Source organism: Zingiber officinale, chromosome 8A (genome assembly GCF_018446385.1).
Source record: "Zingiber officinale cultivar Zhangliang chromosome 8A, Zo_v1.1, whole genome shotgun sequence".
NCBI classification, from domain to species: domain Eukaryota; kingdom Viridiplantae; phylum Streptophyta; class Magnoliopsida; order Zingiberales; family Zingiberaceae; genus Zingiber; species Zingiber officinale.
The window spans coordinates 126,877,075-126,903,953 of NC_056000.1; the positions used below are offsets into that span (position 1 = coordinate 126,877,075).

At 37.5% G+C, this 26,879-nt stretch overlaps 3 protein-coding genes across 4 annotated transcripts; all 3 read left to right on the forward strand.

The window, feature by feature from the left end:
• Positions 1-1,421: 1,421 nt before the first annotated feature.
• On the forward strand, positions 1,422-1,898 carry LOC122011231 (zinc finger MYM-type protein 1-like). Its single transcript, XM_042567629.1, has one exon. It carries the CDS (start codon positions 1,422-1,424, stop codon positions 1,896-1,898), a length of 477 nt encoding a protein of 158 aa, XP_042423563.1.
• Positions 1,899-2,196: 298 nt separating this feature from the next.
• On the forward strand, positions 2,197-3,213 carry LOC122011232 (52 kDa repressor of the inhibitor of the protein kinase-like). Its single transcript, XM_042567630.1, has one exon. The coding sequence runs from the start codon at positions 2,197-2,199 to the stop codon at positions 3,211-3,213; it is 1,017 nt and encodes a 338-aa protein (XP_042423564.1).
• Positions 3,214-7,822: 4,609 nt separating this feature from the next.
• Positions 7,823-10,301, forward strand: LOC122010180 (probable galacturonosyltransferase-like 7). Of its 2 annotated transcripts, XR_006119803.1 has the most exons (3): positions 7,823-9,385; positions 9,702-9,823; positions 10,065-10,301. XR_006119803.1 is itself a non-coding variant. In XM_042566619.1 (2 exons), exon 1 carries the CDS (start codon positions 8,234-8,236, stop codon positions 9,356-9,358), a length of 1,125 nt encoding a protein of 374 aa, XP_042422553.1. In that variant the 5' UTR covers positions 7,823-8,233; the 3' UTR covers positions 9,359-9,385; positions 10,065-10,301. The 2 variants fall into 2 exon arrangements, 1 of the variants encoding a protein (XP_042422553.1); XM_042566619.1 differs by lacking the exon at positions 9,702-9,823.
• The last annotated feature ends 16,578 nt before the right edge of the window (positions 10,302-26,879 follow it).

Consider the following 26,879-nt stretch of genomic DNA (forward strand, 5'->3'; position numbering starts at 1 on the left):
TTCACATTTAATCAATTAGTTATTTTCATTTTTATCACCTCTCAGGCACTTTATCTACAACAAAGTTCTTTCTTGTGCTTCAACCTGCAGAAATCAAAGAAAGAGTTTAGTTTGAATATTGGACTCAGCAGTAGGATTTCGACATTACATTAGACAATTTGGTAAGATTTTATTTTTGTGCATCATTAAGTTTAAATGTTTAAATTTTAATCTTTCTTTAGGCTTTCTCTGCTTTACTTTTGTATTGGATAATTGGATGATATTTCTTTTATTAGTTCACAGAAAAAGGTTAGTTAGGTCATTGGATGAGATTTCTTTTCTCCATTGTTCTTTTATCAGTTCTTGATCTCTGCTTTACTTTTTGTGCTATCATTTTCACAGATTTTTTTTTTCTTTTATCAGTTCTAGTTTCAGGCTTGTTAATTCATAACTGAACCAGCAATTAGTTTACTTTGATGATTTTCTAGAATATGTTAAACTCCTTTTCATTTTTGATGATTTTCCATGCTACGTCTTTTACTTTGTTACGTTGTTTGTATATATCACCTATTAGAAAATCAGTTAGGTGATCAAATCTTTTGAATATGCAATTAGCTTATATAAATATATTATGTAAATTGTAAGATAATGTGCTTTCTTATTCATTGAAAATTTGAAATTAGTCTAATAGTATTCTTATACACATTGTCAGTTAATTGTAGCAGCCTCTTCTTATTAAATGTCGTTTGGTTAAATCAATTTTTTATCAGAAAACTATCCAAAAAAATCTAACATAATATATTGTTACTCTTGAATGTAGAGAATTATTGAGTTAATATTTAATTTTAATACCTTGCAGGTATAATAAAAGAATATTAAAAATGCCTCCTAAATATATGTCTGGAGCTCAAAAGAGAAAAATGAAACAAAGAGTGGAGGCATTAATTCAAAGTCAAGCCGGTGATATTAATAAATATTTTAGGAGAAGTAGCAGAATAGAAAGAGAGGCATTAGGGGATAATTTGGTGATTGAAGAACAAAGTCACAATGAAAATGAGGAATTGGTTGAGGCTGCCAATTTGATCGAGTCGAATGAAAACTTAGAAGAAGACTCTCAACATGAAAAATTAGATTCAACTATGAATTTGCAGGATCCTGAAAATTGGAATAACATCAGTCAAAAATTGAGAGATTACTTAATAGAAATGGGTCCAAAAAGAGTGAATGATTTTTTGTTTCCCAAGGATAGTAACAATAGACATTTTGATTCATCGCATTATACACGGGTAATGACAAATGGACAAACAATAGATAGAAGATGGCTTGTATATTCTATTTCATTGGATAAAATATTTTGCTTTTGTTGCAAGTTGTTCAAGACTGAACAAATGATGAGTAGAATGGGGAATTTAGCTAATGATGGATACAAAGACTAGCGTAATATGCATAGAAGTCTTAAACAACATGAAGCTAGTAGAGATCATATGGACTGCATGATTGCTTGGGTTGAATCAGAAAAGAGGCTGAAAAAAAATCAAACAATTGATTACAGTATGCAACTTCAAATCAACAAAGAAAGACAACATTGGAGGCAAGTGTTAACAAGAATAATCTCCATTGTGAAAGCACTTGCTAAAAATACTTTGGCCTTTCGAGGGGATGATGAGAAACTTTATGTCGAGAATAATGGGCTATTTTTGCAAATGATAGAAATGGTTGCTGAGTTTGATCCAGTGATGGAAGAGCATGTTCGACGTTGTGAAGCAAGGGAATCTCAATATACATATTTTAGTCCCAAAATTCAGAATGAATTGATAGAAACTTTGGCAAATGAAGTGAAAAGGTCAATCATTGCAAAAGTTAAACATGCAAAATATTTTTCAGTAATACTTGATTGTACTCCAGTTGCGAGTCATTAAGAACAAATGTCTCTAGTGCTACGATGCTTGGATGATTCAACAGACACCAAAAGTAGAAGAATATTGGGTTGAGTTTTTGAAGGTGGATGACACATCAGGTCTTGGGTTATCAAGTAAACTTATGAATGCGTTAACTAGAGTTGGGCTTGACATTGATGACATAAGAGGACAAGGGTATGACAACGGATCTAACATGAGTGGAAGACACAAAGGTGTACAAAAAAGATTACTTGAAATAAATCCTAGAGCTTTTTATACACCGTGTGGTTGTCATAGTCTTAATTTGGCCTTAGTTGATATGGTGGAATGTTGTCCTAAAGCCAAGTCATTCTTTGGAGTGGTGCAACACATCTACACATTGTTTTCTTCCTCTACAAAGAGATGGAAAATTTTTAAAGATAAGGTGCATGGTTTGACTGTTAAGGCATTGTCACATACCCGTTGGGAAAGTCATGTTGAAAGTGTAAAAGCCATAAAGGAGCAAATTGTACATATAAGAGATGTTTTACTTGACTTGGCAGAAGTTGCTGAAGATTCTAAAACAAAGAGTGATGCTGAGACCTTAGCCCTATATGATCTTGAGAGTTTTGAGTTCTTGCTTGGAATAGTAATCTGGTATAACTTGTTACGAGCAATAAATATCGTGAGGAAGTTTATTCAATCTGAAGATATGGATATTGATATTGCGATCAATTTGTTACAAGGACTTGATCAATTTCTTGATGAGTTCAGAGAAGAAGGGTTTGCTAGTTCCATGAATGAAGCTAAACAAATGGCAAGTGAAATGGGGATTGAACCTAAATTTCAAGAAAAATGCATCATTCGAAGAAAGAAACAATTTGATGAAAGTGACAATGATAATGTGACACGATCAGGTGAAGAGTCTTTTAGAGTTGAATATTTTCTATTTATAATTGATCAAGCTCGATCTTCTCTTCAAGTTCGATTTGAACAATTTAAACAATATCAAGAGATTTTTGGGTTTTTATTGAATTTGGAGAAGTTGAAGAGTGAGCCTTTAACTAGCTTGATGAAGTCTTGTATGGAGCTTCAACAATTTTTGAGTCACGATGGACGTTCAGACATTAATGGTGATGAGTTGTGTTCAGAGTTGATGGTCGTGAGATGCTATTTAACAAATGAAAAAAGAGCAATTGATATGCTACAATGTTTGACAAAACTAAATGGTTTATTCCCAAATACTTACATTGCCTATAAGATTTTGTTAACCATACCAGTAACAGTTGCATCGGCAGAAAGAAGTTTCTCGAAGTTGAAGTTAATCAAGAATTATCTTCGATCAACAATGTCATAGGATAGACTAAATGGACTAGCAATGTTATCAATTGAGAAAGAAATAGTCCGGCAATTAGATTATGCAGATTTAATAAATATTTTTGCCTCTAAAACAGCTAGACAAGTAGTGTTTATGTAATTATTTCAAATATTTATTAACTTTTTATTGATGTAATACATTATTTTTGGTTTATTTGTGTGTTTTGTGTATTTATTATTTGCAAACTGAACATTACAATTATTTATCAACAAAAGGGTCACTTTTTATTTTCCCGTCAAAGATAGGTACGGCTCTGTATAAAAATATGATACATGTACCCTTTTTAATTCATAAAATTATATCATGTACAAAAAAAAATGATGTATGTATCTTTTTTTATTTATAAAATTATGTTATATATATCCACTTTCTCTGTTAAGATAAATAAGCATGTAAAAAAAATTTTCTTTACCTTTTATCTTCTCTCCTCCAAGAATAACTTTTAACTATAGATTTTTTTTCTCTTCTTTATCTATATTTTAGCGTAAACATAATATAAGGAAAAAGGTATAGAAGAGGAGGAGGATCCTTCCAAGTACAATGCTTTAATTAAACTTAGCTTCTATGGAATCGAGACCCATATCTTGGCCATTTGCACTAATGGCTAGTAGTCATTCGTGATTTACCTCCTCCATGTTGGCCTAGGGACAGGTTGGCGGGGACGCTGGGGGCGAGCGAATCACCTTTTGCCACATGAGAGTGAAGGCATTGCAATAGTCGAAAGCAATCCCTCTACCTCCCTTCGAACGGCAAAGATAACTCAATTTTCAACATCACCACCAGGAACAAGATTTTCCTTATATGCTAGTTATTATTCCAAAGGTGAGTAGTCGTCCGTGATTTATTTCCTCCGTGTTGGCCCTGGGACGGATTGACGGGGACGCTGGAGGCGAACGTATTTATCTTTTGTCACCAAAATTTACTTGCACTTTCTCAAATGCCACCATTAATTGTTATGTCCATAGTCTTGGCAGTAAAAGTTAAGCTTATTAAGGATACCTTTGGTTGGAGATTATCATACATAATTTTAATTATGTGATTATAAGATAATCATTTAATCTGGTTATGTAAAATAAAATATAATTGTAATATTTTATTGAATTACCCTTGGTTTGATGATCGTATGACTGTCCGCACACTCGATTTAAGTACAAAAAAAAAAAATTATATCAGTTGCTGGATCGATAATCTGCGATTTGTGATTGTATTTATTTTAATTTTTGATAATTTAAATTTCAAAATATATATAATAATAATATTGTTATTAATAGTGATATATATAAATATTTAAAATCAGATAATATTTTAATTTTTTTTATTATTTTAGAATTTTTTTAGTGAATTTTATTGGGCTTTAGATTAAGTCAATTTAATTTATTCCAACTATAACTAGAAATTGATTAATTTATTTACTAAAATTTTAATTAAAAACTAAAGTTTTTAAAGAAATCATAGTCTTCCTTTTTCCTCCGCTCACGCTATCACTGCCAACTTAAAAAAGAGGGAGAAAATGGCCCTTAAAAAAGAACAAAATTAAGAAAAAAAGAACAATGAAATATGACTATAATAGAAAAAAATCATGCTCCCATGCTTAACTTATCATTATTACAAAGAAAATAAATAAATAAACAATAAAGTACAAAATGACAAAACTCATTACCATTCTTAGAAAATAAAGATAGATCAAATAAATCATTATCATTTATCAAGAACGAAATGAGAGTCTTTTAGGAGCAAAAGAAAAAATAAATTATATTTTTTATCACCTAAATTATAACATGTGTAAATGATAGAATGGAGATAAAGGGTAAATCAAACAATTTATGACTATAAATATATCTAAATAAAAGCTAAATTTAATGTCTATCACGGAAGTGAAATGGTAATCAAGAAAAGAGCATAGTAGCACCAACCGGGTCATCGTGATAGGGTTAGGTGTGGTTTTTGTTCCCCGATCGCAATGAGCAAGAGAAGCACAGAGAGGTAGAGTTGGAAAAAGGGGAGAGGGGGAACTACAAAAAAAAACTAGCATTTTTTTTTTACATTGTATGGATAAGATAAAAAATTTCTAATTCATATTCTTATTGATCAACGAAGAAAGGGTCATCAACGAAAGAGAAACGTAACAAGGGAAAGCTAGGATCGAGGGATATTGAAGTGGAGAATAGATTAGATCCTATAAAAAAACATACATAATTAAAAATAAATTTAAAATATTAAAAAAAGAGACCCTTATGATTCTATCCGTTAAAACTGTAATGAAATCTTTGCTAAATCCTAAGTTTTGATCAAAGAATAAGATCATGTAAATTTTCAATCAGGTGGGCCTTATTATTTTCCATTATTTAAAAAAAATAGATAAAAATATATTTAATATATTAAAAATAATGACCTAATTTTTTTAGAATAATATCGTACAAATCTTTTATCAGGCAAACCTTATTCTTTTCCATTCTCTTAAAAATATATATATAAAAAGATATTTAATATATTAAAATAATGGACGCCAATAAAAATTGAGACTCTATAAGGCCTATGCCTAAAGCTAGCCCTGCCGCCCGCTTGTCGGCTTGGATGAAGTAATTTTTGTTGATAGGCAAGAAGAAGACCACCCACTACTCCTTTCCTGATAGCCCTCCCCTATGCTTAGAGTCGATCCCGGCCAAGTTGCAGCACTGCCGCCGCTGGCTTCGGCTTAGCCCATTGGTTGTTTCTCACCCCGTTGCTCGCTACCGCTTGCCGCCGCCTTTACCGCATTCACTCACCGTTGTTTGCCTCGCCAGCCGTTGGAGAACAACTCGCGAGTCGTTGGCATCAAAAAAAAAAATGAAACGATAATTTTGATAAAAAAATTTTGTTAATTCCCAAAATCACAGAAAACCTTAGGTCGCGGAGGTAATCAGATTCTAGGGTTATAACCCATTTGATGATGTTGCTGATGTGGCAGTAAAGCTGCATTACTCAGGAATTGATCGTAACCTAAGCAAAACAAGGTTAATAACCTTGGTTATCTCCAAGGTTATCAACGATCACGCTGAACCAAACACGCCTTTAGAGTATTCAAACTTATTTAATAAGGTAATCAAGCCAAGCAAAGTTGAACCTAAAATGAACTAATGATCACCCTGAACCAAACGTGCCCTTAGAGTATTCAAACTTATTTAATAAGGTAATCGATCCAAGCAAAGTTGAACTTAAAATGAACTAAGTTGCCGAAATAATTATTTGCTTGGTTCACACTTAGCTTGAGCTTGATTCGTTTAGATGTTATCGAACTTTCAATTTAAGTTTGTTTGATTATTTAAAACTATTGCTTGTTTGATTGATTATTGAGATTGATAATTCAAATTTATTTGTTCATTTTAAATGTTTATTTATTTATTTAGCATGTTTATAATATTTTTGAATATAGTTCGTGAATGTTATTCACGAACATTAATAAGATGAACACATGTATTTAAGATTATTTATTTAGTTTAATAAGTTGTTTAAACTTATTTATTTAATTGATCCTGTGTGTATTGAACGAACATAAACAAGCTCTTACCAAGTCAAATGCTAAATTTGTTCACAAACGTTTAATTCATTTACAACTCTAGTTATGTCTCTCAATGCCCAAGCAACCATTGCCCAAAACAAAAAAAACAAATAAAAATATGTTACTTGTAATTGAGAGTTGATGATAAGACTAAGTATTGATTCCAAACTATATTAGTTGTTTAGTTCTTGATACCAAGTCATTAGTTTTAATTAGAACAATGCTACCTATATATCAAGTTTTAGTCAATAATTTATGTGCATTGGTTGCACAACACAATCACATTGCATCAAAGTCAAGTTTTGTGAAATCATTCTAACTTTCACTTTAAAAAAAAAATTAATTGTATAGCCATTAAGTATTAGTAGTAGATGCACTAGTTACTAAGTAACAAGTCAACTAATATAATTATGATAGTTGGCATTTATATAAACTATATATCTACTAGTAGATGTTGTGTTCCTTCACGTATGGATATAACTATCACTTAACAAGTCCAAATGGTATTATGTTAAACACCTTATGTGTAGTGTATATCCATGTTAACATTGTAATTGATTTGCTAATTTAACAAAGCCTTGGTGTGCAAAGAACTCTTGATACTTTAGTAACAAACAATACTTTCGAATACTTAACCTTATTGAATTACAAACCCTTTAAGGTTCTAGTTTGAAAGGCATGTCTTGAATGTTAGTTTGATCATGCCTTTTGGTATTGATTAATTGATATTCTATCACTTTAGGTTGAGACATAGAGGCTCGTGTGTTAGTCATGCTAATTCAAGTTGATCATTAAGGTTAATTATATCCATAAAATAATTAACAATAACCACAATAATTAAGATCACGAGGAATCATTAATCTTCATCACGGGCACTCCCATCCAAGTCATCAAGTCTCCTTCATAAATTACATCCGTGACAAATTAATTAAAAACCACCACTTCCAATCGAACCGGTTCATCTTCGGCCCGGTCTGCGGCCTTTTGGTTCATTTCAATCAGACCGACGTTATCCACCTGTCTCTCCTCGCTGGTTTTCTCTCTCCTTCGCTGGAGCCGCTTTAGAATAGGATTTGGAAAGGAAGGTTGGGGCAGAGAGAGAGAAGGAGCGGAGGAGCTCACCGCGAGTGGGCTTACCGCACCCGCTTCCTTCGTCGCCTCCTCCTCGTCCATGGATTCTTCCCTCTCTTTTTAGGGTTCCTTGCTGCTTTCCACCTTTCCCGGCGATTGCTTCGGCCTTAAGGGAAGTCGACGACGGTCCAATTAGTTCCGGCGGCGCTGAGGCCGTGGTACTCGTTCGATCCCATTGATTGCGGGGGCGGGCTTTCCTCTTCCTCTGCCTCCGTCCTGGCGGCGAATCGGGGATCCCTCGCGTTCCTTGCTGATCTCTGCTATTTCAAGACCCGGAGTTGCCGGCGCCGCAAGGGCAGCGGCCGCGGCCTGCGCGGGGGTGCCGGAACCATGCTCTGGCTCGTCCGCCTGTCCGGCCTCTGCTCCGCCGCCATGGTCATGGTCGTGCTGTCCCCCTCCTTCCAGTCCTTCCCCCCCGCCGAGGCCATCCGGTCCTCGCACTACCTCCGGACACCTGGCGGCCTGTATCATCGGGTCGCCGCCGTCTCGGATTTCGCCGACCGCTATGGATTCCGCCGCGCGCCGAGTTTCAGCAATGCCGCCGATTGCGAGGTCCCTTCCGCTAATGGAACCTCGGTCTGCGACCCGTCGCTCGTGCACATCGCCATTACCCTAGACGAGGAGTACCTACGCGGTTCGATCGCGGCGGTCCACTCGGTGCTCACGCACGCCCGGTGCCCTGAGAGCGTCTTCTTCCATTTCTTGGTTTCGCAGCCTGGCCTGGAGCCGGTTGTGCGTTCCGCCTTCCCCGGGCTCCGATTCAAGGCGTACTATTTCGACCCTGATCGTGTGCGGGGACTAATTTCGACGTCGGTGCGCCAGGCGCTGGAGCAACCCCTTAACTACGCCCGCAACTACCTCGCTGACATCCTCGAGCGGTGCGTGCGCCGGGTGATCTACCTGGATTCCGACCTTGTGGTCGTCGACGACATCGCCAAGCTGTGGCGGACGGGGTTGGGGTCGCGCGCCGTGGGAGCGCCCGAGTACTGCCACGCCAACTTCACCAAGTACTTCACCCCGCGCTTCTGGTCTGACCAACGGCTTGCGGCGGCGTTCGCTGGCCGCCGACCATGCTATTTCAACACCGGGGTGATGGTGCTCGACCTCGTCCGGTGGCGGCGGTTCGGGTACACGCGGCAGATCGAGCAGTGGATGGAAGTGCAGAAGGGAGGCGAGGCACCCGGCGGTCCGGGGCGGATCTACGAGCTGGGCTCGTTGCCTCCTTTCCTGCTCGTGTTCGCAGGGCACGTCGCTCCCATCGAGCACCGATGGAACCAGCACGGGCTCGGCGGCGACAACGTCAAAGGCAGTTGCCGGGACCTGCACGCGGGGCCGGTGAGCCTCCTCCACTGGAGCGGCAGCGGCAAGCCGTGGGCGCGGCTCGATTCAAATCGGCCGTGCCCGCTCGACCACCTCTGGGCGCCCTACGATCTATACGGACCAGCCGTCGCCTGACACTACATTCACGGCTGCTGCTCTCCGGTAAATCCTCTGCCTCATCTTCTTCTACAACACTGCTGCTCCCCATCAATCTCCATATCAAAAGACATCATAATTGCCGACCGTTCTCATCTTCTTCTTCCCCTCTGTTAAAATTTCACGTTTGTTAATTCTTTACGGTATTCATGTGGATTTAGTGGCTCATGTCTTCTTCGTGTCCCTTACTTTTTGATCCCAGATTCTGTTCTTGCGAGGCAATTTGTATTCTGAATTCAATTGTTGCTGCCTCATGAATAAAGGGGAGGCAAGATTTTTCTCACCCTGTGTTTGCTTTGTTTTTTTTTTCTGGGTTTCTTAGTTTGAATAATTCTTCCAACACGAGAAGAAAGATTCAACCTTGAGGCAAGAAAAGGTGGGGCGACGGAAGCGCCGCTCAACATTCGGCGGCAGCAAAACATCAGTGAAATATACCTGGCAAAGGTGCCTCCTTTTCTGCCCCCATCTGCTTCTCTAATCCTCCACTAAAATCCATTTATTGATTGACAATTAGGTGTTCCATCGTTGTATCTTCTGATACAAGTTTTTGTGTTTCCAGACGGCTCTCTGTCTTTGCACACTTTCTCCTTTAGGCCTCAAAAACAAACCTTTTTTCTACTGATATCTCTTCGGTCTTATCACAAGTCAAATTTCAATTAACAAATGAGTGGTTGACTTATCGTAGATTGTTCATCAAACATCAAACTGAGCTGGAAGAGAGGAGTTCCTTAAGCGTAGTGGTCCATAGCCGTTAGATGCTGGCACCAAGTGGAAATGCGCTGAGTATTTTATGGGGTAATTAGTGGACCTTGGATCATTATGACGACAGGGAAATCAAATTTGTCGTGTTGATGTGTTGTTTGCTAAGTCTCTTTCTTGAAGCGGCACCTCTTAAATTTCAGTTCATATTGTTTGGTAGTTAGTTATCGAATTGTCTCATGCAATCTTGGATCATGCCTAAACATCACAAAGTAGTTATGTAGCTAACCAAACTTGTTCGTAGCAATGACGTATACGTTAGCTGAATTGGCTTAGTCAATTCTGTGATTGTTAACCGCTAACAACTCGGTTGTTAGGAGGCTTCCATCAGCTTATTTCATGCTTTTTTACCACTTCAATGGAGCACGCACGACATTTGGGGGAGCCACTTGGATGAGCTTTCGTGATGCAATTACCACCTAATATTTTAAGAAATTTTGAAAGATTAAGAGATGGTTTTGGAAATGTTGTTGTTGGAGCCGATACCACGAATAAAATACTGTGAAGCCTCCTTCACTTGTTGGCGAACGGAGTACAAGAAATTTAGGATAGAATGATGGTGTTTTCAATATGAAGTTTTAGGATTAAATCTTGATTAATAGTTGGGTGTTTGATTTTTTTTTATGCGTTATTTAATTGTCCAAGATTAGTAGTCATCCGTGATCTTAGTATCTCTAGGTTAACTTAGGGACAAGCTAATAGAGATGTTGAGATGAACAAATCATTTTTTGTCATCACGAAGAGGATTCGAATCTCATCTTGGACTTATGACATTGGACTGCCTTAAGATTCATTTGTAGTTTTATTTATTTATCTGATGAAAGTTTTTTTTATATAATCGGATAAGATTACCTTAAAAAACAAAGCATGAGAAGAATCCCTGCCATGGCCCTTCTCTGCCCATCAACCACTTTAATTGATTCTTAGTGTTGTGTGATCAGGCTTTCTTTGTAATTTTGGCATTGGATTCTTCTTGAAATCCGTCGAGCTTTTTCTTAATTAAAGTGCTGGTGAGGGCAGGCCACTCCGATCTCTGCAATCGAGCAGTGCAGGACGAGTGTCAGGAGACCAGGCCGCCGGGTCCAGTTTTTTCATGGCCAAATGGTACACTTTAAATTAGCGTATGAATTAAAAAAAAAAAAAGACCATTTCTGGCCGTATATCGTATCAATATTTTTAAAATTTAAAGTAAACTATTAATTTTATTAAATATAGATAATTATTTTTTATTATACATTATATTAACTATCTTAAATTTTTTATTATTTTTAATATTTTTTCCTTTTTTAAATTATTCATTATCTAATTCATTCCCTTTTTTTTAAATTAAATAATATTTTAATATTTAAAAATTAAATTTCATTCTCTAAATTTAAATTTGAAGAAGTATTCATAAAATTTAAATTTAAAGAATGGATAAGATAATTGATGTAAATATATTTTTTTTAATGTAAAATATAAAATTTAAGATAAATTATATGTTTAGGGAAGCGGATGTGGATACTCTAAGATGCTCTTAGATTGTACCTTTTAGTTGAACAACTTGACCTTAGTGTAAAAAGTCGCTAATAATGCCCTTTTGGAGGAATAATTGATATGGGTAAGAGTTCATGTGGCGAGCCAGATCCATATAGAAGCCATGTGAAATAAAGTCAAGATTGGTAGGAGTGGCGTGGTAGGTTCAGGACTCCTACTGCCAACATACCGAGTTGATCTGTCCAATCGAGTTCTTGATTTCTCGAGTTGTTGACTTCCAAACTTGTCAGTTATCGATCTCTCTGCTTCCCTGTGATTTACCTCTCTACAAATGACCGTGGAACTGATCATGTGGACGTCTGGGACAACGTATGACCTTTTGCTACCAAGATTGGTAGGAGTGACGTGGTAGGTTCAGGACTCTTGACCCGCCAACATACCATGTTGATCTTTCTAATCAAGTTCTTAATCTCCCGGTTGTTAACCTCCTGACTTGTCAAGTTGTCGATCTCTCGACTTGTCAATTTGTCGAGTCGCCACCGACCTTCCAACTTCTTGACATATAAAGGGATGCAACGGTTATCGACATTAAAGGACACAGTAGTTACTAACATAAATGGACACAATGGTTACAACATCACCCTTTAATATGGTGTTCATGAGGTCTTCTCTCCCTACATAAGTGATGAGGAGGCCTTTTGAAGCTATGTTTTACTATGTTCACTCTATATTCTATATTATCTCATATATTTTATTATATTTTTCATCATTTCTATCACATTCGGAGGTGTACTTGTCTGATGAAACGGATCGTATCCCGTTGTGACAATGTTTGATATAACATGATGTATGTCCATAAATCAGGAATAAATATACAACGGAAGATATATGACAACCAACTACACAATAGAGGAATTTATTCAATCCACTCAAAAACATGAAAAAAAAACATAAGATGAATGCGTACCAGTATGACTTAACACAAGTACCATAACTAAATAAAAGTACACCACAAGACTAAAATCCACACTCAAATTAATTATTACATGAATGAGTTTGGAAAAGAAACCAAAATGCAAGTAAAAGCAATAGCAGGAAAAACTCTCGATGCGACGTGGTACTGACGGACATGATCTCCAAATGATTCTATATATCCTTTATCTGCTACCTGAAGAAAGAAAGTATACATGGGGTGCTGAGTCTAAATAACTCAGCAGATAATAGACAAGAGATAGTGCATGATCAATGTGTAAGGAGATCAAAGTATACAGTCTCACAGGTAGGAAATATGTCCTCAACCATAAATGAAATAATAAATTCATATACTAGAACTCGTCTAACAAGTAAGGTATAATTGTTAGAGCAATCAGTGTGATGCTATATTTTGATGTTTGTGCAAAGGTATAAGTTAGGTTATTGTTGTATTTGATATGTGCTTATGAGTGTGCAGGATGCAGGTACAACAAGGTAAAGTCCAAGTGTGATCTTGGCATAGGAAAGTCCAAGTGTGTAGTCTTAGCAACGTAAGTCTAAGTGTGACTTGACAAGGATAAAGTTCCAGAGCGAGGAGCTCTTGGCAAGGTGAAGTCCCGGAGGTGAAGAGCCTCTTGGCAATGAAAGACCCAATAATAAAGGACAAGATTGAAGGAAGCTCTTGAAGACAAGACATGAAGGATGAGTAAGCATCCGAGGGACACAAGGTTGATGGAGGAGGCTAGAAGGAAAGATTAAGGTTGTGTAGGCGAGGAAGAGTGCATGAGAGATTGTACTCGGGGTAAAACCTAGGTTTAGGGTTTGCTAGTTGATTAGTGGGAGCGAACATAGGGCTCTGATTCGCTAAGTCGATGTGAAGTACTCAACTGGTCTAGTAACCAGTCGACTGGTATCAAGTCGTTGATTTGTAACGGTCGAATTTTCACAAAGGACAGTAAACTGGTGAAGTTGGCAGTCAACTAGTAGTGAAAACACAGCTTGTGTGTTTCCTCCCGAGCTTTATATAATGGTGCTTGGAGTGGCTGGCTTGGGTGATGAAATTAGAGGTGGTTAACCCCCTAATTAGAGTCTATAAGTTCTCATGATCCAAGTACTCTTAGTCGAGGTTGTGGTCAGGTTTCTCCATCGACAAGGAGGCTTGATCTAGGTGGAGTTCCGGGGACTAATCCACTGATGGATAGAGATCGTCCACCTTATGGACATGCCGCAGAGTAGGAGCATTATCTCTAAATCACATTAAATTAACTTGTTAGAGTTTGTCTTCTTACTTTGTGATTTCATTATTCCACTATGCAACTAACAAATTATAAGAAGACAAGGAAGAGAGTGATCGTCTATTCAACTCTCCTTCTAGCCAGACCAAGATTCTGCAACAGATATGCTCGTACTACAGAGCAACATATGATAGTATAAATATGTATGATAATGTTAGACATATGCAATATTCATATCTCAAGCAAATGCAACATATCAGAGGCATATGGAATAAGTATGTCCAAGATATACAACATGCATCATCTGCATATGTACATATATGTGTCACTCTTACATACCACTCTAGCTACTACGATATTTGTTTGGTCGAGTGGGCAAGACTATGACAATTGCTCATGACTCCAGCTACCACTACATCTAAGTGGTCAGTCGGGCAGGATGCAAGAGCTACATAACAAGGATGTCACTGGTTGCATGCAACTCCACTACCACTACCCCAAATGGCTGAGTGGGCACGACATGATAAGCTGCACGCACTCTAGCTACCACTATCCTTAAATGATGAGTGTGCAAATAGTATGACTGACGACTCTCTTACACCACACGGGAGACATAGTCCGTCAGCATGCATACAATGCAATGATGTGCAAGATGCGAATATGCATAACTCAAACATCATATATAGTCAAATAGAAACACCTATAGTGCACACCACACTCGTGTGTACACTACAAAATATAGATAGTCAAATATGATAACTCCAATAGTACACACTATACACTTGTGCACGATTATTGTTTATGAATAATCAAAATGTTAATTTCTATTGTACACCCCATACATGTGTGTACGACTACTGCATATGAATAATCAAAATAATAACTCTTATTGTACACACCATACATGTGTATACACTACAAAGTAGGAATAACTAAAAATAATAAATAGATCATCTCTAAGATCAAATACACAAGTATCAAGCTCAGCTAAATATAGTAGAGTCAAGGTAAAGTAAACTAATTCGTCAACTAAATCCATGTACTAAGGTCAATGAACTATTGAGGTTAAGAAAGAAATACCCTCTTCTAATGTAGCTCGTGTCAAACAATTCCCATGTTGAGACGCTTGTTTCGAATCAGAATCCTGCAACAAAATATATAACTTAACTAATTCCATCATGCATCAATTAGCTAACCTAAATCCCAAATTCAATTAGGAAAATCCTAATAAAAAAGATCATTAGTTAACCCTAATTATTGGTTAACTTCAATTAATCTAATTCATTGATCAAATTAGGTTAGTCATATTATCAACCCTAATTAATCCATCCTATTGATTGTATTAAGTTTAACCCAACACCAACTCTAATCCTTACCTAGTCCGATGGTGGTTGATTGTGGCTCACATTTGGAGAGGTGACTAATGGTCGGAGAGATGACCGCCAACAGTAAGGGTTGCCGGAATCCACATGCGGCCGAGCGACACTCCTACCGATGGTGACTTATCTATCCCGAACAGGACCCTAAGGGTGGGAGGTGTGGCTGAGATGACCTGAATAACATTTGGTGGCGCTGTGGTTGTCGCGGCTACGACGACCGAAGCAAAGTGAAATAGCATTGGACTAGGGTATTGTTCTTGACTGGCAAGGGGAGGAGCGGCTAGGATATCAATGTAGTTGTTGTGGGAAACTGCTGTGTTTGCTCGCATGAGAAACGAGGCAGTTGGACAGCGACGCCGTGGGCTGGCTGTGACGGTGAAGAGCCTCTACACGAGATGAGATGGCTGATCGGCTTGCCCCTGATAACTGCGTTACCGGTCACTATTGTAGCTGGCGGCGATGGCCGAGGCTACTCTAGCGACGATCAACACTTTGTAGACGCAACATCGACGATCAGATACAGAGCTAGGGAGAGGGGTTGGCGACGTGAATTAAGGGGAGAGGGAGAGAATGGGTTAGGGTTTCATGAGGGGAAAAAGTGATATTTATACCTAGGGTTAAGATTAATTAGGATTAATTAACCTTATCAAAATTAACCCATTTCTTACCCTAAATATGTCATATCAGTTCATTTTTCATCATGCAAAATTCTTAAAAAATTTCAAAAAAATTTATAAGGTAATACCTTGATTAACCCTTATTTTATTTAATTGTCATATCTCACATTCTCCTCCACTAATAAAAATTTAATGTCTAAATTTTCTACTTAAGTGTGATATGTAACACTAACATGTTTAATCAGCTCAAGTATTGAAGACACTATACACACCTTAAGCAAACAGGTGTGAGTAGGGGTGTCAAAAATGAACCCGACCCGACGACCCAACCCGAATCGACCCGAAAAAAATCAGGTTCGGGTTGGACATTTTCGGGTTCGGGTCGGGTTCGGGTTGGAGGGTATTCGGGTTGAAGATTTTCGGGTTGGGTCGGGTCGGGTTCGGGTTGACCCGGGTTGACCCGGGTTGACCCAAATATAGGGTTTAGTGGGGTTTTTTTAGGGTTAAATCAAATTTTATTTTGAAAATTAAGATGTTTTATGTATATTAATATCAAGTTAGTATGATAATGATGAAATATTGAGATAAAAGTGAAGAATTATAGGGAAAATAACTCCAAAAAGTCATTTTGAATCGAATTTTCGGGTTACACGGGTTGGGTTCGGGTTGGGCGGGTTCGGGTTCGGGTTTAGGAGTTTCGGGTTGAATTCGGGTTCGGGTCGGGTTCGGGTTGGGTTATAAAAAAAAAAAAAAAATTTAACCCGACCCAACCCGACCCGACCCACCCGAATTGACACCCTTAGGTGTGAGTATCGAGCTTGGATCTTTTTCTCATGCTCCCAAGTTGCTTCCTCATCTGTATAATGCTACCATCCAATCTTAATGAGTTAGATTGTTTAGTTTCACAATTGACACTCCTTGTGATCCAGAATTTGCATTGGAACATCTTCATAGGTCGTGTGGCTGCAGTGAGATTGACACATCTTTCAGAATGTGAGAAGGATGTGACACATACTTCTTCAGCATGAATATATGGAATACATTATGTACACTGGCAAGTGTCAGTGGTAGCGTTAGCCAATATGCTACCTCACCTATCCTCCCTAGTATTTGAAAGGTCTGATGGAGCAAGTAGCTAACTTACCTTTTAGTCTAAATCTCTTAATTCCTTTAGTGGGAGAAACTTGCAAGAACACATGACCATCCACCAAAAACTCCAAAGATCTACATCTTCAATTTGTATAACTCTTTTGTTAATCCTGGCCTTCCGACATTCTTTGTCAATGTTAGGATGTATACTAAAAGCCTAACTTTTTGTATGAACATTTATTTTGTAATAAGAATCACATTGGTCAAATGTCTGCATTTAGTTAAATGCAGTTGTCCATTTAATTTATATTATAGATAACATGGTGTGTGGTGTCACATAGAAGATCATGTTATCAGTTCCTTATAAATTATAAATAGTAGCTCACAACCAAGATGGATTGGGACAAACCATTGGAATGATTGTAGTGTAATTTGGTATTAGTTTGTCTTGACTATAAAATTACACTAGTACATTATGTGTGTATTGAGCAGGACCATTTGAGGTTCTTTCTTTTTATACTGACTGCATAAAAAAATATAACCTCTGTTATTATGGATGTGCGTACTCTTAATCTTGATATAATAACAAGCACATATACTTAATATTTATTTTTTTAATTTATCAATGGGTGAGATTTATTCGTTAAATCAATAGGCCCGATAAGTTGGGAAATAATATTATTTATATGATGTGTTGTTAATTATAGAAGGAAATTGTGTCCTAATTATCTAGGTTGATAATGTTCCCTTGAGAAGCTCATAAGGATTATAATGTAAACCTTGCAGGTGGACTAAGTCCAACATGATAATGAAGTTGAGTGGTACTACTCTTGGAGCTAGATATTAATTAAGTGAGTTATCAGTAACTCATTTAATTAATGAACATTCGATATCTTAAATACAGGGAGACTAATGCATTCATGATAAGAAGGAGCCCATAATGTAATATGAGATTGGTGCGGTAGTTCAATAATGACTCTTTAGTGGTATGAGTTATTATTGATGAACTTGAGTTGGGTGTTCGGGCTGAACACAGGAAGCTCAAGTCCATCAGGAGGCCAAAACCAATTCCTCCTCTAGGTCCCTGTTGTAGCCTCTTATTAAAAGTCTTTTTATCCACCCAAAGCCCAGCTTTTTACCCAAGCTAGGGGCCGACCACATCCTTGCTTGGTGCCCAAGCAAGGGGCCGGCCAAGCCCATCTTGGTGTCCAAGATGTGGCCGGCCAAGCCTTGCTTGGTGACCAAGCAAGGGGCCGACCACTAAAGAAATAAAAAGAGAGATTTTAATTTTTTTAAAAATATTTCCTTTTATAGCAAACTACAAAAGATTAAAAGAGAGATTTTAATTTTAAAATCTTTCCTTTTTTTTGAAGTCATCCACATAGTTTTAAAAGAGAGTTTTAAATTTTAAAATCTTTCCTTTTTTATTGTCATCTATAATGGTTTAAAAAAAAAGATTTTAATTTTGATAAAACTTCCTTTTTTGTAACCATGATTTAGGAGAGAAGTTTAATTTTAAACTTTCCTTTTGTAGCCATCACAATAGAAAATTTAAAAGAGAGAGATTTTAATTATTATTAAAAAAAAATTTTTGCCATGACCAAGGATTATAAAAGAGAGGTAGAGGGTGTCTTATGGGAATAACACATAACACATCTCCATATTTCTCTTGTTCCCTTAGGGCCGAAACCTAAGCTTTCCCTCTTCTCTTTTCCTTGGTGGTCGGCCCTTCTCTCTTTCTCTTCTCCCTTTGTTTTCTTCTCTTAAGGCCGGCGGCACATCAAGCTCCATCTTCTTGTGGCCGGTTTTGCTTAGAGGGGAAGAAGAAGAGAAGGAAGTTTCCTATTTTGGCATTCCTTGGGTGGCCGAAATTTGTAGGCAAAGAAGAAGGTTCAGGTGGATTTCATCTTGGTAGATCGTCGCCCACACGAGGTCCAAGAGGAGGAGAGGAATACAGCAGAATATCAAGAGGTCTTTAGCTGCAAAGAAAGGTATAACTAATTATTTGTTTCCGCTGTATAATTAGTTTGTGTTCTTTGTATGGATCCTGAAATACCAACACAAGAGGCTATCGATTTTGTGTTTCTATGGTGGTCTCTATAGTTAAACCTAAGGTTACTGTAGGAAGTTTAAATATTCAATTTATTTGAAAGACTTTGTCTAGGAAGTAGTAGATGATCTCATACCCAAGAAGGTCGAGTGTCTCACCATGTTTAACCTGGAAGTCAATCTTTGAAATAGATATTTAATCAACTTCTGTAATATGGTTTAACTTCTGAAGAACACATGGGTTGAACTTGGAGTAAAAATGTTAAGTTCCGTTTCCAATCCAAGTTTAACTTCTGAAGAACAACTTGGATTAAAAATGTTAAGTTTCGTTTGCAATCCAAGTTTAACTTCTGTAGAGCACATGAGTTGCTAGGAAAAGTTCTGCTCTTGTACAAATTTTTGAACAAAGGAAACATAACGAAATTCCAAGTAACACCCAACAGTTAGTATCAGAGCTAGTTTTCTGCCTCTGTGTTTGGTTTTTAGTTAAATTATGCACTTTCCATACATAAATTTAGGCAGGATAATAGTAGGATGTGCAAATAGATTAACTCTGTGGTTGTAGACATCCTAGTTTCAACTATTATGACCCTATTGTGTTTGTGTGTGATTTGGACCCTCGAGCATGTCGAGGCCATTTTATGTGTGTGCATGATTGTAATTATTAAATACAGCAGGAGCTGTATTAGTTTTAGGATTTTACATTATGTTCGATCTAGATTACATGTACATTCCCTTGTGGAATATAGGATCGATAAATATAAAATTTTATTTTTATCGTGGATCATATCTTTGCGAGGCGTGGTGCTATTTGAGGACCAGAGGCGCAGCAGAAAAGGAAGCAAGATAGACGCGACGACATGACCCGTTGACGGCGTCTAGGGTTGGTGGCACACGGAGGACAACTATGGATGAGGCCATAATAGTTGAAAAATTATTTTTCATATTTATTCCCTTTTATGCTGTTTATATGTGTTGTGTGTGTGTGCATGTTAAAATTCCTCGTTTTAAATAACTAAGTGGGAGAGGAATTATTTAAATTCCACGGTCTCCATTACTGGTTTGTAAGTGATGCATTCAAACTTGCACGTTAGCTTTGAGTGCCTTCCTCCACATCAGATGAGTTTGTTTGCGGATCACTAGATCAAACTTCCTTTATAGATGATTATAGGAAATTATTTAGGTTTGTGTGATCTTCTCCATCTGAAGGGGCACACTTCTATTTAATGGACTAAGTATCAAGTAATGGTATACACTTAGGCACATTTAATAGTATCCTCCCCATCAGAGTCACTACTATTATTTGTGTGACCGAAGAAAAATTAACTATTAATTTTATTTGTTATAAAGTTAGGTTGATAAGATAATAAAATTAATGGGTAATACCCCCTCATATAAATGTTTGAATTTGTATACATCCACACTATCGTGGCATACAAAATTCACGGTGTTTTGAGGTGTTGGTGAATTTAAATGATATTATTTGAGGAATCAATATTATTTTAAATTTTAAAGTTTTGACCAAATATTTTGTGATTCTTAGGATTTCATATGGCTTTCAATCCTCTTACTGTTATATTGAAAGAAAACAAACTTACTGGTCCCAATTATATTGATTGGAAATGAAACTTGGACATTGTCTTAACTGCTGAAGGTTACAAGTTCGTACTTTTTGAGATCTATCCAAGTTTGCCTAATAGTGATTCTAGTGAAGAGGAGATTGAGTGTCATAAGAAATGGGTCAGGGCAGATGAGATGACGCGGTGTTACATTTTGACTTCTATGTCAAATGTGTTGCAACATCAACATCAGGTCATGCCTACTGCTTATGACATGATGCACAATCTCAAGGAACTCTTCGGACACCAGAATCGGGTTGCTAGGCAAGAGGCTATGAGAAACTTGATGACGACCACCATGACTGAGGGGACACCCGTAAGGGATCATATCCTCAAAATGATGGCTCATTTAAATGAGATAGAAATCCTTGGGGCTGAAATCGATGGGGAAACCTAGGTTGATATCATTCTCCAAACATTGCTTAAAAGTTTTGAGCAGTTCCGCCTGAACTACAACATGAACAAAAGGGTTTATTCGTTGGTGGAACTTCTGACAGAACTTCAAGCAGCAGAAGAGATATTTCGTCAGAGCTCTCAAATTCATATTGCTAAAAACGTTTATGCTTCTAAGCCGAAAGGCAGAAAGAAGAAAAAGAAACAAGTTGGTTCAGCAAAGAAAGTGAATCGATCTCTAGGGACTAGACTGAAAGCAGGTGTGAAGAAGCTGAAGGGTAAGTGCTTCACATGCAAGCAGTCTGGACATTGAAAGGTGGACTATCCTCGTAGAAAGGAGAACAATAAAGGTATATCTTATTCTCTAGTAGTTGAAACATGTTTAGTGGTGTTATCTACCGGTACCAGGTGTGTAGATACGGGAGCCACTGATCATGTCTGCAATTCATTGCAGGAGTTCCAGGAAACTCGATGACTACATGAAGGGGAGATTACCGTCAACATGGGCAATGCTACAAAAGTGGCGACTGTTGTAGTGGGAGATGTTTATTTATCTTTTGATAGGAATAAAAGATTGATTTTGAGTAATTGTCTTTATGTATCAAGTTTTAGAAAGAACTTTATTTCAGTTTCTAAACTATTTATGGATGGATATTCTATTTCTTTTGATGACAAAATAGTTGTCAAGAAAAATAGGGTAGTTATCTGTTCTGGTACATTGGTTGGTAATTTGTATACTCTAAATTCAATAACTCCCATAATGCAACAAACGAAAATTAATAACACATCTTCTAATTCCAATAAGAGAAAATAGCCTTCGGAAATGAACTAAACATATCTTTGGCATCTAAGGCTAGGTCATATTAACTTGAGTAGGATTCAAAGGCTAATAGCTGATGGACTTTTGGGTTCATTTGTGGTGGAAGACTTTCTAACCTGCGAATTGTGCTTGGAAGGAAAAATGACCAAGAGACCTTTTAAGGTCAAGGGGTATAGAGCCAAAGATGTGTTGGAATTGGTCATTCTAATTTGTGTGGACCTATGACTATCTAGGCAAGAGGTGGTTTCGAATATTTTGTCTCTTTTATAGACAACAATTCGAGATACGAGTATATTTACTTGATGCGCCGCAAGTCTGAGTTCTTTGATAAGTTCAAAGAGTACAAGGCTGAAGTGGAGAAATGTCATGGTAAAAGTATCAAGACACTATAGTCTGATCGTGGTGGCGAGTACATCTTAGGAGAGTTTAGGAGTTACTTATCAGAGGTCGGGATTCAATCCCAACTGTCTGCACCTGGTACACCCCAATAGAATGGTGTAGCGTAATGAAGGAATATAACTCTTATAGAAATGGTTAGATCAATTATGAGTTATTCAAAATTACTAAATTCATTTTGGGGATATGCTCTGGAAACAGCAGTGTACATTCTGAACTTGTTACCTTCTAAGTCAGTACCCTCTACTCCCACAGAATTGTGGAATGAGCGTAAGCCTAGTCTGAAACATATTCAGATTTGGGGTAGTCCAGCACATGTGCTGAAGGGAGACACTGATAAGTTGGAATCACGAACAGAAGTTTGCTTGTTTGTAGGTAATCCTAAAGGAACGAAAGGAGGTTTATTTTATAGTCCTAAAGATCAGAAGGTGATTGTTAGCACCAATGCCCGATTTTTAGAAGAGGACTATGTAATGAACCACAAGCCCATGAGTAAAATTGTTCTTGAGGAAATAAGAGAAGACACGTCTACTTTAGTACCAATGGTACAAGATGAGATACCACAAGAAACTGCAACACATGTCACAAATGATGCACAATTATAGGTAATGCCTCGTCGTAGTGGGAGGATTGTTAGACAACCTGATAGATTCATATTTTTGGGAGAGTTTTCGGACTTGATCCCTGGTAAACATGAACCTGATCCCTGGACATATGACGAAGTACTCCAATATAAAGATGCAGCATCTTGGCAAAGTGCAATGAACTATGAAATAGAATCTATGTATTCTAATCAGGTCTGGGAGCTTGTAGAACCACCAAATGGTGTAAAAGTCATTGAATATAAATGAGTCTACAAAAGAAAAAAGGGACAGACGGGAAGGTGGAAACCTTCAAAGCAAGGCTTGTTGCAAAAGAGTATACTCAGAAAGAGGGAATCGATTATGAGGAAACCTTTTCACCGATAGCCATGCTTAAGTCTATCCGGATTCTTTTATATATTGCCGCTCATATGGATTATGAGATTTGACAAATGGATGTCAAGACAGCTTTCCTTAATGGAAGTCTTGAAGAAAATATCCATATGAAGCAACCAGAGGGATTCATTGTGAAGGGCAAAGAGCATCTTGTATGTAAGCTCAATTGGTCTATCTATGGACTGAAGCAAGCTTCGAGATCTTGGAACATCCAGTTTAATGAAGTGATCCAGTCTTATGGATTTATTCAGTGTCCGGATGAGTCTTGTGTATACAAGAAGAGTGACGGAAACGTGGTGGTATTTCTTGTACTATACGTAGATGACATTTTGCTCATTGGCAACAATGTCAGAGTGTTGTCAGACATAAGGGTATGGTTGTCTAAGCAGTTTGATATGAAGGACTTGAGACAATGTGGACATATTCTTGGGATCAAAGTAATAAGGGATCGTAAGAAAAAGTTGTTGTGCTTATCCCAAGATCCTACATCGATACTATCCTTGCTTGTTTTAGCATGCAAAACTCCAAAAAAGGTTTTCTACCTTTTCGGCATGGAGTACCTTTATCTAAAAAGATGTCTCCTAAGACACAAAAGGAGATAGAGGAAATGAAGGCAGTTCCTTATGCTTCGGCTGTAGGAAGCCTAATGTATGCAATGCAATGTACGAGACCGGATATCTATTTTGTCGTGAGCATGGTTAGCAGATATCAAAGTAACCCAGGACAGGGACATTGGACTGCCGTAAAGCTGTAACGACCCCACCCTCCTCTTACTAGCCTGTAAGGGTGTTGCCGTTACTTAACTATGAACTCTACTTAACTAGTGTTACTCACATGTAAATATCAATACTTAAAACTCTCAAAAACTCAAAGGATACAATAAGTAACAGTTGGAAACATAAATAACTCATCTAATACATTTTACTCAATTATTTGTTCTCAACTAAAACTATATATATTAATCTGAACATGCTAAAACTATATATTAATCTGAACATGCATGCAACAATAATACAACTCAGATAGCGGAACTAATGTGCATAGAAATTTAAATGGGAGAATTCTAAATATATAAAAACATTCTATGAATAAACCATCAACATGAAAGAATGATTCCAACAATGCAAGAAGGACTTAATCCACCTAAATTTCACAACCAATCTAAATACAAAATCTTAATAAATTCTTAGCAAGGTCCCAAGGCTTCCATAGTCCAAACATCACACATCCATCCACACCTCCTTGTCGCCTTCCTTTACTATAGCTTTCCTTTTCCTTTATCTATAGTAAGAGGAAAATGCAACTATAAGCGGATGCTTAGTAAGCGCTGTCTACTCAAAAAACTCAATGTGCATGTATCTACATATATCTATGCCAAAAACTAAAACTGAATGCTTTAGAAGAAAAACTGCTCATGCTCTTCTAATGGCAAGGGAATCAAAACATACTGTAATGCTAAACATGTAAGGCTGCTCATCTAATAGCAAATGAAAGTAAGAAAAACTAAACAACATACTAGAAAAGAAGAACTAACTTGCTGAATTTTAAACCTAAGTGGAACTTATTTCATTTTGTTCCCAAAACTTATACTCTTATACTTTAAAATAATAATCTCTTGGGCCCAGGCTTAGTACCATTGCGCGCTCCCTAATAGAAACTAAGGTAGCGAGCCACCAGTCCTACGAGGGTAAAGACCTTGGTCTTACCAGGGTCGAGACCTCGGAACCGGTCACCTGAATTTGTTTAACGACAACCTCGAAAGTCGGGTACTAGCCTCTTCAAATAAAATACTTGTTACTTGTTAATACTTCTAATAAAATACTGCCTCGGAAATTAAACAGTAAGCTCAAAGGATTGTTTGTGCCCCTTTCTATAGCACAAACTAAAAACTGCACAGCAAGCTTAAGAAGGCTATTCGTGCCCCTTTCTTGGCACAAATCTAAACTGCACAGTAGCTCCAAAAAGGGGTTGTTCATGCTCAATAATTCAACACAAAACTAAAACTGTAGAATGTTAAATTTCATACTTTAAGAAACTAAAAACTAAGGCTATCTGTTCATGATACATGCACCCAAAACCAAGGCAAAATCCACGGCATGCTCACCAAATATATAACAGTGTATACACATTGTAACTAGTAAAGGATTTGCTACTGAGAACCAAAAACATAATCATTCCTCATGCTCAGTACCACGGTAAGGAAAGTAAAAGAAACCGAAATGTTACACTTAGCCATTCATTGCAGTGACCACAACCAAAATACATGCTAAACAAACAAATCTATACTATCTCAAGTTCATTGCTTAACAGAAAAAATAACTGGAACCTGCAGGACTCCATAAGAACCGATCATGCTCCTTTAAGGTCACAAGCAGAAAAATCTATATTGAAATCTGAAAATATCAATCGCAAGGTCCGAAGAAAAATCCAACCCACATACTTAACCTATACGATTACTTCCTTCCTTTAAGATTCACGGCAGAAAACTCCAAAAGCTCTGCTTCTTACAACATGCTTCAAAAAAACAAGGAGAAAACAAGAATCTGAAACTACTCCTACTGCAGGTGAGAAGCACTTACTGGAATCCCTTGACTCACAGCTGAGATCTACTTCTAGGCTTCGGAGAAACTCGAAATCTTCACAACTTCTTCACGCCCACGCATTCTCCTCAATGAGGTGATCACGACGGTATAGAAAACTCTCGGATTTGGTCCTTGACCGGCCACCGAAGACAAACCCTAGCTTCCTCTTCGGTTCCGCCCAAGCAGAGACGCCGTCGCATGCGAGAGAGAGAAGAGAAAGGGTTTAGGTCACGGGCAATTAAAAGCCTAAGCTTCTCTCTTATCTCCCTTTATAATACCTAGATATTTCTGTTATCTATTACTACTTAAATTAATTTCGCCCTCTCTTTGATCAGCACGGCCTTACTGGGTTCCTGGTCATCCGAAACAACTTAAGGCTTTGCTTAACCAGAGGTCTTCGGTTCGAACCTCGGTTCAACCTCTTTATTTTTTGCAACTTGTTTCTTTTGGTAAAAATACCAAACGAACTCCGAAAATTACATAAAAATACTCTTAAAATTTCTAAAAATCTCTAGAATATTTCTAAAGAATTTCTAAATATTTTTAAGTACTATTAGGACTCAAAATGAGAAAATTTGGGTTGTTACAAAAGTATATATTAAAGTACCTGAGAAGGACTAGAGATTATATGCTGGTTTACTAGGCAGATGATTTGCTCTCTGTGGGTTACACGGATTCAGATTTCTAATCAGATAGGAACAATAGTAAGTCATCCTCAGGGTATGTGTTTACTTTGGGAGGTGGAGCCATAGCATGGAGGAGTGTTAAGCAGAAATGCGTTTCGAACTCGACCATGAAAGCTGAGTATGTGGTAGTCTCTTAGGCAACCAAAGAAGCTGTATGGCTCAAAAACTTCTTGATGGACTTAGATGTGATAATAGTGGTTTGTCCAAAATTATCATAATTTATTATGATAATAGTGGTGCAGTAGCAAACTCGAAGGAACCACGATCCCATAAGGTAAGTAAACACATTGAGCGCAAGTATCACCTGATACGAGATATCGTAAAGAGAGGAGAAGTTGTTGTCGCCAAGATTGCATCAGAAGATAACTTGGCAGATCCTTTCACTAAGGCCCTTCCGGCGAGAGCTTTTGATGGGCATGCTGAGGGGATGAGAATCAGATATATGGCAGCA